Genomic DNA, 12,860 nt, shown 5'->3' on the forward strand with positions numbered 1-12,860 from the left:
GTTTACAGCCATGGTGATGCACTGCACGGATGGAGCGACGTTCACAGAAGATGTGTTAGTTGCAGCAATAGAGAAATATGAGTGAGCTTTTAGTACAGAAGACCTACAGGAAGTTGAGAGAAGGGGTTCCATCCTCCCAGGCCGATGGACTGGTGTAGGATCCTTTAGGGCCAAGTATTGGAATGGGATAGTGTATAAACCTGCCCCACAATGTCTGCTGTGTGGTTCTATTTTGAGGTTTCAAAGGAACATAACAAAAAGGCCATATGCAATGTTTGTGCAGCTATTATTTCCCGAGGAGAAAGTGAAATCTTTAAATACCACAAACCTGATTACTCATTTATAAGTGCATCACCTCCAGAAGTTCAGCGACTACTTAGAACAAAAGCAGAAAAAAACTAAGCGTATACTTCCAACAACTAAAGAAGTTCAAGTCGAACAGTCATTTGAAAGAGTAAAAAAAATTCTGCGATTCAACTCCAAGCCGAAATCTATTAACGGCAAGATAATGGAATTCATTGCCCTTGACAATCAACCGTTCTCTGTCATGGAGGATGTTGGCTCTCGCTGACTGGTCGAGCACCTCGAGCCCCGGTACACACTACCAAGTAGGTGCTATTTTTCAGATGTTGCCCTACCGGAATTACACAGTATTGTTGAAACTCACATCCATGAGCTACTTGCTATGGGCATCACTGCTATTGGCTTCATGACTGACATTTGGACCAGCGATGTCAGCCCCATGAGCATGCAGAGTATGACAGCACAGTGGGTCTAAGAGGATTTCGTACTGAGGAAAGCTGTATTGCATGCTCAAGAATCTGCTGGTTCGCATACCGCTGCTGCCATTTCAATGGGGTTTGAGAACATGTTTGAAACATGAACACAATCCTAGCTCCGTTCGAACAACTGACTCGAGAAATAAGCTCATCAACTGGGTCTGCAGCAGACGTGATACCCTCTGTCATGGCATTGAAAAGCCTGCTCAATAAAACTGCAGACACAGACCGTGGGGTTAATACTTGCAAAAGTACCCTATTAGAGGCTGTGAACAAGCGATTGAGGCATTCTCTTTGAGCCTCTTTACTGTGTCGCCACCATGCTCGATGCTAGGTACAAGGGCCGCTACTTTGATACAGACAAGAAACAGGGTTTACGTGAAATGTTAGACACAGCTGGACAAGATGGAAACGGTCACAGTGACAGTGCACACTGAGGAAGAGGACCCACGTCAGAAGAGGCCACAGACAGACAACTGAAACTTCACTGCTTGACATCTATGATGAAATCCTGTTTGAGAATGAAACGACTGAACAACATAACTGCACAGCATGTAAGTGAAAGAAATAAGTTTTGATTATGTTTTACTGGTAATGGGGACATACGTAAATGCCAACAAAGTAACTTTTTGGTCAGTATGTGTGTTTCAACTATTTAACTGTACTAGAATGCTTAAAAGGCTGCTAAAATGTTGAATATCTGTTGTCTGTATCAGTTTTTTTGGCAAGGAAAATATGGGATATCGGTATCGGTGCATCCCTAAAATCCAATCTTACTACACTGAACAAAAATATATAAAAGCAACATGTTAAGTGTTGGTTTCATGAGCTGAAATAAAATATCCCAGAAATGTTCCATATGCACTAAAAGCTTATTCATCTCAAATGTTGTGCACAATTTTAGTTACATGCCAAGATCAACCATCCACCTGACAGGTATGGCATATCAAGAAGCTGATTAAACAGCATGATCGTTAAACAGGTGCACCTTGTTCTGGGGACTATAAAAGGCCACTCATAAAATGTGCAGTTTTGTCACACAACACAATGCCATAGATGTTTTGAGGAAGTGTGCAATTGGCATGCTGACTTCAGGAATGTCCACCAGAGCTGTTGCCAGATTGAATGTTAATTTCTTTACCATAAGCCGCCTCCAACGTTGTTTTAGAGAATTTTGCATTACGTCCAAACGGCCTCACATTCGCAGACCATGTGAAACCGCAACAGCCCAGGACCTCCACAATCAGCCTCTTCACCTGCGTGATCGTCTGAGACAAGCCACCCGGACAGCTGATGAAAATGTGGTTAATCACAACTGTAGAATTTTTGCACAAACTGTCAGAAACCGTCTCAGGAAGCTCAGCTCATCTCAGCTCGTTGTCCTCACCAGGGACTTGATCTGACTGCATTTCGGCGCCGTAACCGACTTCTGTGGGCAAATGCTCACCTTCGATGGCCACTGGCATGCTGGATAAGTGTGGTCTGCACAGATTAATCCTGGTTTCAACTGTACTGGGCAGACGGCATGTATGGCGTTGTGTGGGCGAGTGGTTTGCTGATGTCAACATTGAACAGACAACCCCACCATGGGGTAATGGTATTGACAGGCAGAAGCTACGGACAACAAACACAATTGCATTTTATTGATGGCAATTTCAATGCACAGAGATACTGTGACGAGATCCTGAAGCCTATTGTTGTGCCATTAATCCGTTGCCATCACCTCATGTTTTATCACGCTAATGTCGCAAGGATCTGTACACAATTCCTGGAAGCTGAAAATATTCTAGTTATTCCATGGCCTGCATACTCAGACATCTCACCCATTGAGCATGTTTGGGATGCTCTGGATCGACGTGTACAGCAGCGTGTTCCAGTTCCTGCCAATATCCAGAAACTTTGCACAGCCATTGAAGAGTGGAACAACATTCCACAACCAATAGCCTGATCAACTTTATGCGAAGGAGATGTTGCACTGCATGAGGCAAATGGTGGTCACACCAGACGCTAGGCTTATCGCGATACTAACATTTTACAAATGATACGATACCAGGCCAAGTATCACAATACCGATTAGTATTGCAATACCATGGTGGAAAATATAGTGGCCTAGAATCCTGTTCGCCCCGTCCCCCTAGATGCTTGTTCGCATTTAACTCTCCATTGTTCAGTGTGTAATAGAATACTGCATAGAATGACTGACTGATTTTCTCATATTTGCCAAGGCCTAGCCTACCTGTTATTTGGCTGGAGGAATGGAAGTAATGTACATCAGTAGAGGCTCATAATAATCAAACTAGGGATGTTAACAGTTAATCTGTCAGCCACCGAAAATACATTTGACCGGTCATGCTTATCGGTCCATAGGTTAATTTGTATAATTTTGTGGAATGAAAATGGCACGTGTCTGTTTTTATTTAGTTGTCATGCATTTTATTTATCAAACGCCCACAGCATACAGAGCCTAGTTTGAGGCGCGGAGTAGTCTACCACCTGTCAGACAGCGCAAGAGTAGCTCCTCAAAAAGCCTGTAGGCTACTGGAGTGAAACCTGCTTTTGTAAGCCCAGTCATTGCGCAACAAATAATTCAAAATGCAATTGCATGTTAACTTTGGTGGCCAGAATTAATAAGGAGCTATTTTTATTTTTCATAGTACACTAGTAAAGTGTGACTCATTTGCCCCTCTAAGTTTCGAACAGTGTTTCATGGAACTGCTCGCATTAGGTGCTCAGTTTCGAACTGTGTTTTCTGCAAATTGCATTTGGGCAAGTGTTTTGAAAATCACATTTTATTAGCTGCTTCATTACAGGAGTTACATGTTCAATTATAGCCTTTTGAGAGGAAGAGGCGAACCTCTCGCCAAAATCTGTCCAAAATAAGTCCAATGCATTTCTATGGGCTTATTTTGGTCCTAAGCTTGTTAGGGCAGAAACATAAGCATCTTGTCATTATATACAGATCTCTGAAAGTATTTTCTGTTGGTCACGTCATTTTACTGTTAGTATTATTTTTATTAAAAAAAAATTACGTTTTGTTGACCGTTGATGAGCGTCAATTGGTTGGCAGTAAAACGGACTAACAATTTGCCTCCCTACATCAAACCCATAAAAACTGTTGGATAACGTTCCGTTCCAGCCATTACCGCGAGCCCGTCCTCCCCAATTAAGGTGCCACCAACCTCCTGTGATATACATGAATGTTGATTTGCATGTCATTGTGTCAGGAACACGGAACCCAAACCGGCTGCCCGCGTGCATACATGTATTTTGTCCCCCTACACCAAACGCGATCACCGACACGCAGGTTAAAATATCAAAACAAACTGAATCAATGACATTAATTTGGGGACATGTCGAAAAGCATTAAACATGTATGGCAATTTAGCTAGTACTTGCTAGCTAATTTGTCCTATTTAGCTAGCTTGCTGTTGCTAGCTAATTTGTCCTAGGATATAAACATTGAGTTGTTATTTTACCTGAAATGCAGTAGGTCCTCTACTCCGACAATTAATCCACACACAAAACGGTCAACCAAATCGTTTCTAGTCATCTCTCCTCCTTCCAGGCTTTTTCATCTTTGAACGTATATGGTGATTGGCATCTACATTTTCATAGTATTACCTCGACAACCGGAAAAAGTTAGTCTTTCAATCACCCACGTGGGTATTAGATTTTTTTTAATATAGTTTAGGCTTAAATTAGGCCTATATGAATCCTACCTTTTTGAATCTCATGACTAGCAGACACTTTCCTGTGTCAATCAAATTTGCCTAAACCTACTGTCAAAATAACCAGGTTGTTAGCTAGAACCCCGCGTTGAATTTAAAACGGCCTGCAACATGGTTTGTGAAATTATATAAAATGCTTGCGAATCTCGATAGAAAGGCATCTCTTGTAATATAGGATAAACAAAAAAACGTTTAGGCTAGAAACAATGTTTTCTTTGCTGTAAAGCTGCAAGCATGCCTGTCGCGAAGCGGTGCTCCATTTTCCAGCTGACACTAAGGCTACATGACAGTGAACTTGCAAAGGGTACTCAGATTGGTCTGTGCAATTGGTTACAGGAGATGAAATGATACAATGTATCAACATTGCTTGCTTTGTGCGCTGCTCCAATGTAACAAATGTACAAATCTAGCAGAAGACTCATCGGGGTCTATATTCCCGCTCGTCATCACGGCTAAATTATATTTAAAAATGTAAAATATATTTTTGGAGGGCAAACTTCGGAACAATCTTTTGAAAGTTATTGGAGCAATGCATTTTGGGCAATGGTGTTCTACACTGCCTATTTTTCTGTCCCACATTTATTGATATAAAGTGTTAACCCAGTATTGTTACTCAACCAGGTTGTCATGGAAATACCTATACTCTAATAGTAGTCTTCATTTATTTATTTTTGATGCCAATAAGCCAATGCTTATTTTTGCTTAATACTTTAAGATATTGGTGCTATGTCAGATTTTATGAGGGGTGCCAGATTAATACAGCTTTTTTCAGTCTTTTTTTGTGTGTGGTATTGAAGGTATTTGAATATGTTTTAATGTGAAATTAATCAATAAATGTGGGGAAACAGAAGACCTGCAATAAAATATCAGTTTGGTTTAAATTCCCCTGGTACAAATGCATGGTATTTGCAACTATAACAAGTTTGGACTATGATCAATTAAGACCTATCAATGCAGTTAAACAGGTTCATGTAATGAATTATGTTGGTTTACACTTATGGCACTTCCAAGGCCATTTCATTATAAATATTATGGTCGTGTCAATCATGTAATATACTAGTAATGCACGATAAATCAGTGAACATATCGGAATCGGACGATATTAGCTGAAAATGCCAACGCCGACGTGCATACCTATATAACGTAGGTACATGACGTAATTACGCCACGTAAAATTTGCCGCTATACGTGCAACGCAACATTACTAAACTAGCCCACAATGTCTGCTGTGTTGATCGAGCAGTCAACAAGTCGAGCAGTCATTTGAAAGAGTAAGACAATTTCAGCAAGACAACTCAATGGCGAAATCCATTAAAGCCAAGATAATGGACTTCATCGCCCTTGACAATAAACCGTTCTTTGTCATGGGTGGTTTTGGCTTTCGCCGACTGGGCGAGCACCGGTACACACTACCAAGTGCTCTATTTTTCAGATGTTGCCCAACTGGAGTTACACAGTAATTGCATTATTTGTTCAACTGCAACTTCTGGGGTAGCTAGCTTTAGCTTGGTACCTAGCTAGCACCAATACAACCAGGCTGAAAACAATGACCAGTAGAAAATGACTGCAGTTTCATTATTCTTAGCAATGATTTAGGAATCCTTGTAAGTATTAGCTAGGTTGCCACTTGTTGTTCACCTATTGAAATTAAACTCCAGTTCATGAAAATAAGTAGCTAGCCAGCTACTGAACATTAGCTTTGGGCAAGTTGAGAACAAGTTCTCATTAGCAACTGCGACCTGGCCAAGATAAAGCGTAGCAATTCGACACATACAACAAAAGAGTTACACATGGAATAAACAAAACATACAGTAGAACAAAAGAAAAAAGTCTATACAGTGAGTGCAAATGAGGTAAGTTAAGGCAATAAATAGGCCATGGTGGCGAAGTAATTACAATATAGCAATTAAACACAGGAATGGTACATGTGCAGAAGATGAATGTGCAAGTAGAGATACTGGGGTGCAAAGGAGCACAGTATGGGGATGAGGTAGGTAGATAGATGGGCTATGTACAGGTGCAGTGACCTGTGAGCTGCTCTGACAGCTGGTGCTTAAAGCTAGTGAGGGAGATATGAGTCTCCAGCTTCAGCGATTTTTGCAGTTCGTTCCAGTCATTGGCAGCAGAGAACTGGAAGGAAAGACAACCAAAGGAGGAATTGGCTTTGTGGGTGACCAGTGAGATATACCTGCTGGAGCGCGTGCTACGAGTGGGTGCTGCTATGGTGACCAGTGAGCTGAGATAAGGCGGGGCTTTACCTAGCAGAGACTTGTAGATGACCTGTAGCCAGTGGGTTTGGCGACGAGTATGAAGCGAGGGCCAACCAACGAGAGCGTACAGGTCGCAATGGTGGGTAGTGTATGGGGCTTTGGTGACAAAATGGATGGCACTGTGATAGACTGCATCCAGTTTGTTGAGTAGAGTGTTGGAGGCTATTTTATAGATGACATCACTGAAGTCGAGGATCGGTAGGATGGTCAGTTTTACGAGGGTATGTTTGGCAGCATGAGTGAAGGATGCTTTAATCATGTAGTAACCAAACAAATGTTAAACAAATCAAAATATATTTGAGATTCTTCAAAGTAGCCACCGTTTGCCTTTGACAGCTTTGCACATGCTTGGCATTCTCTCAACAAGCTTCACCTGGAATGCTTTTCCAACATTCTTGAAGGAGTTCCCACATATGCTGAGCACTTGTTGGCTGATTTTCCTTTTCTCTGTGGCCCGACTCATCCCAAACAATCTCAATTTGGTTGAGGTCAGGGGATTGTGGAGGCCAGGTCATCTGATGCAGCACTCAATCACTCTCCTTCTTGGTAAACTCGCCCATACACAGCCTGGAGGTGTGTTGGGTCATTGCCCTGTTGAAAAACAAATAGTCCCACTAAGCGCAAACCAGATGGGATGATGTATCGCTCCAGAATGCTGTGGTAACCATGCTGGTTAAGTATGCCTTGAATTCTAAATAAATCACAGACAGTATCACCAGCAAAGCACCCCCACACCATAACACTTCCCCCATGCTTTACGGTGGGAAATACACATCCGGAGATCATCCGTTCACCCACACTGCGTCTCACAAAGACACAATGGTTGGAACCAAAATCTCCAGTTTGGACTTCAGACCAAAGGACACATTTCCACCAGTCTAATATCCATTACTCGTGTTTCTTGGCCCAAGCAAGTCTCTTCTTATTATTGGTGTCCTTTAACAGTGGTTTCTTTGCAGCAATTTGACCATGAAGGCCTGAATCACGCAGTCTCCTCTGAACAGTTGATGTTGAGAGGTATCTGTTACTTGAACTCTGAAGCATTTATTTGGGCTGCAATTTCTGAGGCTGGTAACTATAATAAACGTATCCTCTGCAGCAGAGGTAACTCTGGGTCTTCCATTCATGAGAGCCAGTTTCCTCGTAGCGCTTGGTTTTTGCAACTGCAATTGAAGTTTAGTCAGATTAAACACATTCTTATTTTCAATGACGGCCTAGGAACGGGGGTTAACTGCCTTGTTCAGGGGGGATCGTTTTTGCAACCTTCCGGTTACTAGTCCAACGCTCTAATCACCTGCCTTACATTGCACTCCACGAGGAGCCTGCATGGTAGGCTGACTACCTGTTACGTGAGGGCAGCAAGAAGCCAAAGTAAGTTGCTAGCTAGTATTAAACTTATCTTACAAAAAAACTATCAATCTTAACATAATCACTAGTTAACTACACATGGTTGATGATATTACTAGTTTATCTAACGTGTCCTGTGTTACATATAATCGATGCGGTGCCTGTTGATTTCTCATGAAATCACAGCCTACTTCGACAAACGCATTTGCGAAAAAAATGTACCAATGTACCTAACCATAAACATCATTGCCTTTCTTTAAAATCAATAAACAAGTATATATTTTTAAACCTGCATATTTGTTAATATTGCCTGCTAACATGAAATTGTGTCACATCTCTAGCGTTCATTGCACGCAGAGTCAGGGTATATGCAACAGTTTGGGCCGCCTGGCTCGTTGCTAACTAATTTGCCAGAATTTTACGTAATTATGACATAACATTGAAGGTTGTGCAATGTAACAGAAATATTTAGAGTTAGGGATGCCACCCGTTAGATAAAATACGGAACAGTTCCGTATTTTACTGACAGGAAAAACGTTTTGTTTTTGAGATGATAGTTTCCGGATTCGACCATATTAATGACCTAAGGCTCGTATTTGTGTGTTTATGTTATAATTAAGTCTATGATTTGATAGAGCAGTCTGACTGAGCGATGGTAGGCGCTCGTAAGCATTCATTCAAAACAGCACTATCGTGCGTTTTGCCAGCAGCCCTTCGCAATGCATTGCGCTGTTTATGACTTCAAGCCTGTCAACTCCCAAAATTTGGCTGGTGTAACCGATGTGAAATGGCTAGCTAGTTAGCCGGGTGCGCGCTAATAGCGTTTCAAACGTCACTCGCTCTGAGACTTGGAGTGGTTGTTCCCCTTGCTCTGCATGGGTAACGCTGCTTCGAGGGTGGCTGTTGTCGATGTGTTCCTGGTTCAAGGCCAGGTAGGAGCGAGGAGAGGGACGGAAGCTATACTGTTACACTGGCAATACTAAAGTGCCTATAAGAACATCCAATAGTCAAAGGTATATGAAATACAAATCATATAGAGATAAATAGTCCTATGATTCCTATAATAACTACAACCTAAAATGTCTTACATGGGAATATTATAGACTCGTGTTAAAAGGAACCACCAGCTTTCATATGTTCTGAGCAAGGCACTTAAACGTTAGCTTTCTTACATGGCACATATTGCACTTTTACTTTCTTCTCCAACACTTTGTTTTGCATTATTTAAACCAAATTGAACATGTTTCATTATGTATTTGAGGCTAAATTGATTTTATTGATGTATTAGTAAGTTAAAATAAGTGTTCATTCAGTATTGTTGTAATTGTCATTATTACAAATAAATGTGTTATTTTTTAAATCCGCCGATTTAATCCGTAGCGGGTTTTTTGGTCCGCCAATAATCGGTATTGGTATTGGCGTTTAAAAATCATAATCGGTCGACCTCTAATCTTCTGTATACCACCCCTACCTTGTCACAACACAACTGATTGTCTCAAATGCATTGAGGACAGAAATTCCACAAATGAACTTAACAAGGCACACCTGTTAATTGAAATGCATTCCAGGTGACTACCTCATGAAGCTGGTTGAGAGAATGCCAAGAGTGTGCAAAGCTGTCAAGGCAACGGGTGGCTACTTTGAAGAATCACTTTTGGTTACTACATGATTCCATATTTGTTATTTCCTAGTTTTGATGTCTTCACTATTCTACAATGTAGAAAATAGTAAAAATAAAGAAAAACTCTTAATTGTGTAGGCGTACTAAACTTTTTGACTGGTTTTGTGTGTGTATCCATCCTTACAGGGCGCTCCAGGAACTCAAGAACATGATTGCCATCAATTACAGCAACGTGCTTCGTCTGACTCAACTACGACATTTATTCCTTTGACAAACACTTGCCATGTGTCAACTTTTTACAATTGTAACATTGCAGTGGCTTCTGTACATACGGTGTCACATACAGTATCTCACAAACCCAAGATTTACATGAGTCAGAAGAAACACCTGATCAAATGACAATAAAAATGATAAGCTTTTCTTATCTATCATTCGGGAGAGTCAACATGAGTCTACCACTTCTCGCATGTTCTCCCCAAACCACGAAGCCTCGAAATCCGCTAGAGATAACGTCTTTTAATTGGTGTCCTACTCCGAAAATAGCTTTCCACATACTTTGATAGTTTGTAGAGCCACAGCGCTTTCTTTTTGTTACCTTGACACAAGAAATAAAAAAACATACCGCCTCTAACTCTGACCAACTCCATTTATCCCAGTGTGTCCTTTAACATGTTAGAGACCACAAACGGGTCATCCCAAAAAAAAACATCCATGCTGGTGAAACGTACTCCAAAAATTTATATTCGTTTCCAATTTTAGGCCTTTTACTTCCATTCTTCTTTCTCAACGTTGTCCACTTATCATTCTCATAACTCAACTCGTGCCAACAAAATCAAGCCTCGCGTCTGCTATCGCCATTAACTGACCTGCCACCACTGGACCAGATTCAAATTTGTCCTTCCATAGTCCTCCACTCTGGAAACCTTTTATCCTTCTCGTTGTAGCTAACTAGCCTCTCCATTCCCTAAAGGGAAATCACATTTTATTGGTCACATACACTTGGGTAGCAGATGTTAATGCGAGTGTAGCGAAATGCTTGTGCTTCTAGTTCCGACAGTGCAGTAATATCTAACAAGTAATCTTAACAATTCCCCAAGAAGTACCAAATACACACAAGTGTAAAGGGATGAATAAGAATATGTACATATAAATGTGTGGCATAGGCAAGATGCAGTAGATGGTATAGAGTACAGTGTATACAGTTGAAGTCAGAAGTTTACATACACTTAGGTTGAGTCATTAACTCGTTTTTCAACCACTCCACAAATTTCTTGTTAACAAACTATAGTTTTGGCAAGTCGGTTAGGACATCTACTTTGCATGACACAAGCCATTATTCCAACAATTGTTTACAGACCGATTAATTCACTGCATCAAAATTCCAGTAGGGCAGAAGTTTACATACACTAAGTTGACTGTGCCTTTAAACAGCTTGGAAAATTCCAGAAAATGATGTCATGGCTGTAGACGCTTCTGATAGGTTAATTGACATCAGTTGAGTCAATTGGAGATGTACCTGTGGATGTATTTCAAGGCCTACCTTCAAACTCAGAGCCTCTTTGCTTGACATGGGAAAATCAAAAGAAATCAGCCAAGACCTCAAATTGTAATACTCCACAGTCTGGTTCATCCTTGGGAGCAATTTCCAAATGCCTGAAGGTACCACGTTCATCTGTACAAACAATAGTACGCAAGTATAAACACCATAGGACCATGCAGCTGTCATACCGCTCAGGAAGGAGTTCTCTCTCCTAGAGATGAATGTACTTTGGTGCGAAAAGTGCAAATCAATCCCAGAACCACAGCAAAAGACCTTGTGAAGATGCTGGAGGAAACAGGTACATCATCATGTTGTGGGGTTGCTTTGCTGCAGGAGGGACTGGTGCACTTCACAAAGTAGATGGCATCATGAGGATGTAAAATTATGTGGATATATTGAGGCAACATCTCAAGACATCAGTCAGGAAGTTAAAGCTTGGTCGCAAATGGGTATTCCAAATGGACAATGACCCCAAGCATACTTCCAAAGTTGTGGCAAAATGGCTTAAGGACAACAAAGTCAAGGTATTGGAGAGGCCATCACAAAGCCTTGACCTCAATCCCATAGAAAATGTGTGGGCAGAACTGAAAAATCATGTGCGAGCAAGGAGGCCTACAAACCTGACTCAGTTACACTAGCTCTGTCAGGAGGAATGGGCCAAAATTCACCCAACTTATTGTGGGAAGCTTGTGGAAGGCTACCTGAAACGTTTGACCCAAGTTAAACAATTTAAAGGCAATGTTGCCAAATACTAATTGAGTGCATTGCATGTAAACTTCTGACCCACTGGGAATGTGATGAAAGAAATAAAAGCTGAAATTAATCATTTTCTTAGCAATTTTTCTGACATTTCACAATCTTAAAATAAAGTAGTGATCCTAACTGACCTAAGACGGGGAATTTTTACTAGGATTAAATGTCAGGAATTGTGAGAAACTGCGTTTGGCTAAGGTGTATGTAAAATTCCGACTTCAACTGTACATATGAGATGAGGAATGTAGGGTATGTAAACATTATATAAAGTGGCATTGTTTAAAGTGACTAGTGAATTAAGGTGGCTAGAGATTTGAGTCTGTATATTGTCAGCAGCCACTCAATGTTAGTGATGGCTGTTTAACAGTCTGATGGACTTGAGAGAGAAAAATAGTTTCTGTCTCTCGGTCCCAGCTTTGATGCACCTGTACTGACCTCGCCTTCTGGATGATAGCTGGGTAAACAGGCACTGGCTCGGGTGGTTGTTCTCCTTGATGATCTTTTTGGCCTTCCTGTGACATCGGGTGCTGTAGGTGTCCTGGAGGGCTGGTAGTTTGCCCCCGGTGATGCTTTGTGCAGACCGGCGGAGCAGTTGCCGTATCAAGCTGTGATGCAGCCCGACAGGATGCTCTCGATTGTGCATCTGTAAGAGTTTGTGTGTTTTTGGTGACAAGCCAAATTTCTTTAGCCTCCTGAGATTGAAGAGGCGCCGCGCCGTTGCACCTTCTTCTCAACCCTGTCTGTGTGGGTGGACCATTTCAGTTTGTCCGTGATGTGTACGCCGAGGAACTTAAAACTCTCCACCCTCTCCACTACTGTCCC

General features: G+C 41.4%; 1 protein-coding gene across 3 annotated transcripts in view; it reads left to right on the forward strand.

Annotated features, from left to right (window-relative positions):
- Positions 1-12,860, forward strand: part of LOC106583176 (la-related protein 4) — a 41,773-nt gene that overhangs the window by 1,265 nt on the left and 27,648 nt on the right. Inside the window, exon 2 of one of the 3 annotated variants that reach the window (XM_082967489.1) lies at positions 9-1,333. The exons of the other annotated variants lie outside the window; for them this stretch is intronic. Within the exon in view, the coding sequence (XP_082823615.1) occupies positions 1,280-1,333 (54 nt within the window). The 5' untranslated portion in view covers positions 9-1,279. The remainder of the gene's footprint in view (positions 1-8; positions 1,334-12,860) is intronic. 3 annotated transcript variants of the gene reach the window in all.

The sequence above is a fragment of the Salmo salar genome, chromosome 22 (genome assembly GCF_965601325.2).
Source record: "Salmo salar chromosome 22, fSalSal1, whole genome shotgun sequence".
NCBI classification, from domain to species: Eukaryota; Metazoa; Chordata; class Actinopteri; order Salmoniformes; family Salmonidae; genus Salmo; species Salmo salar.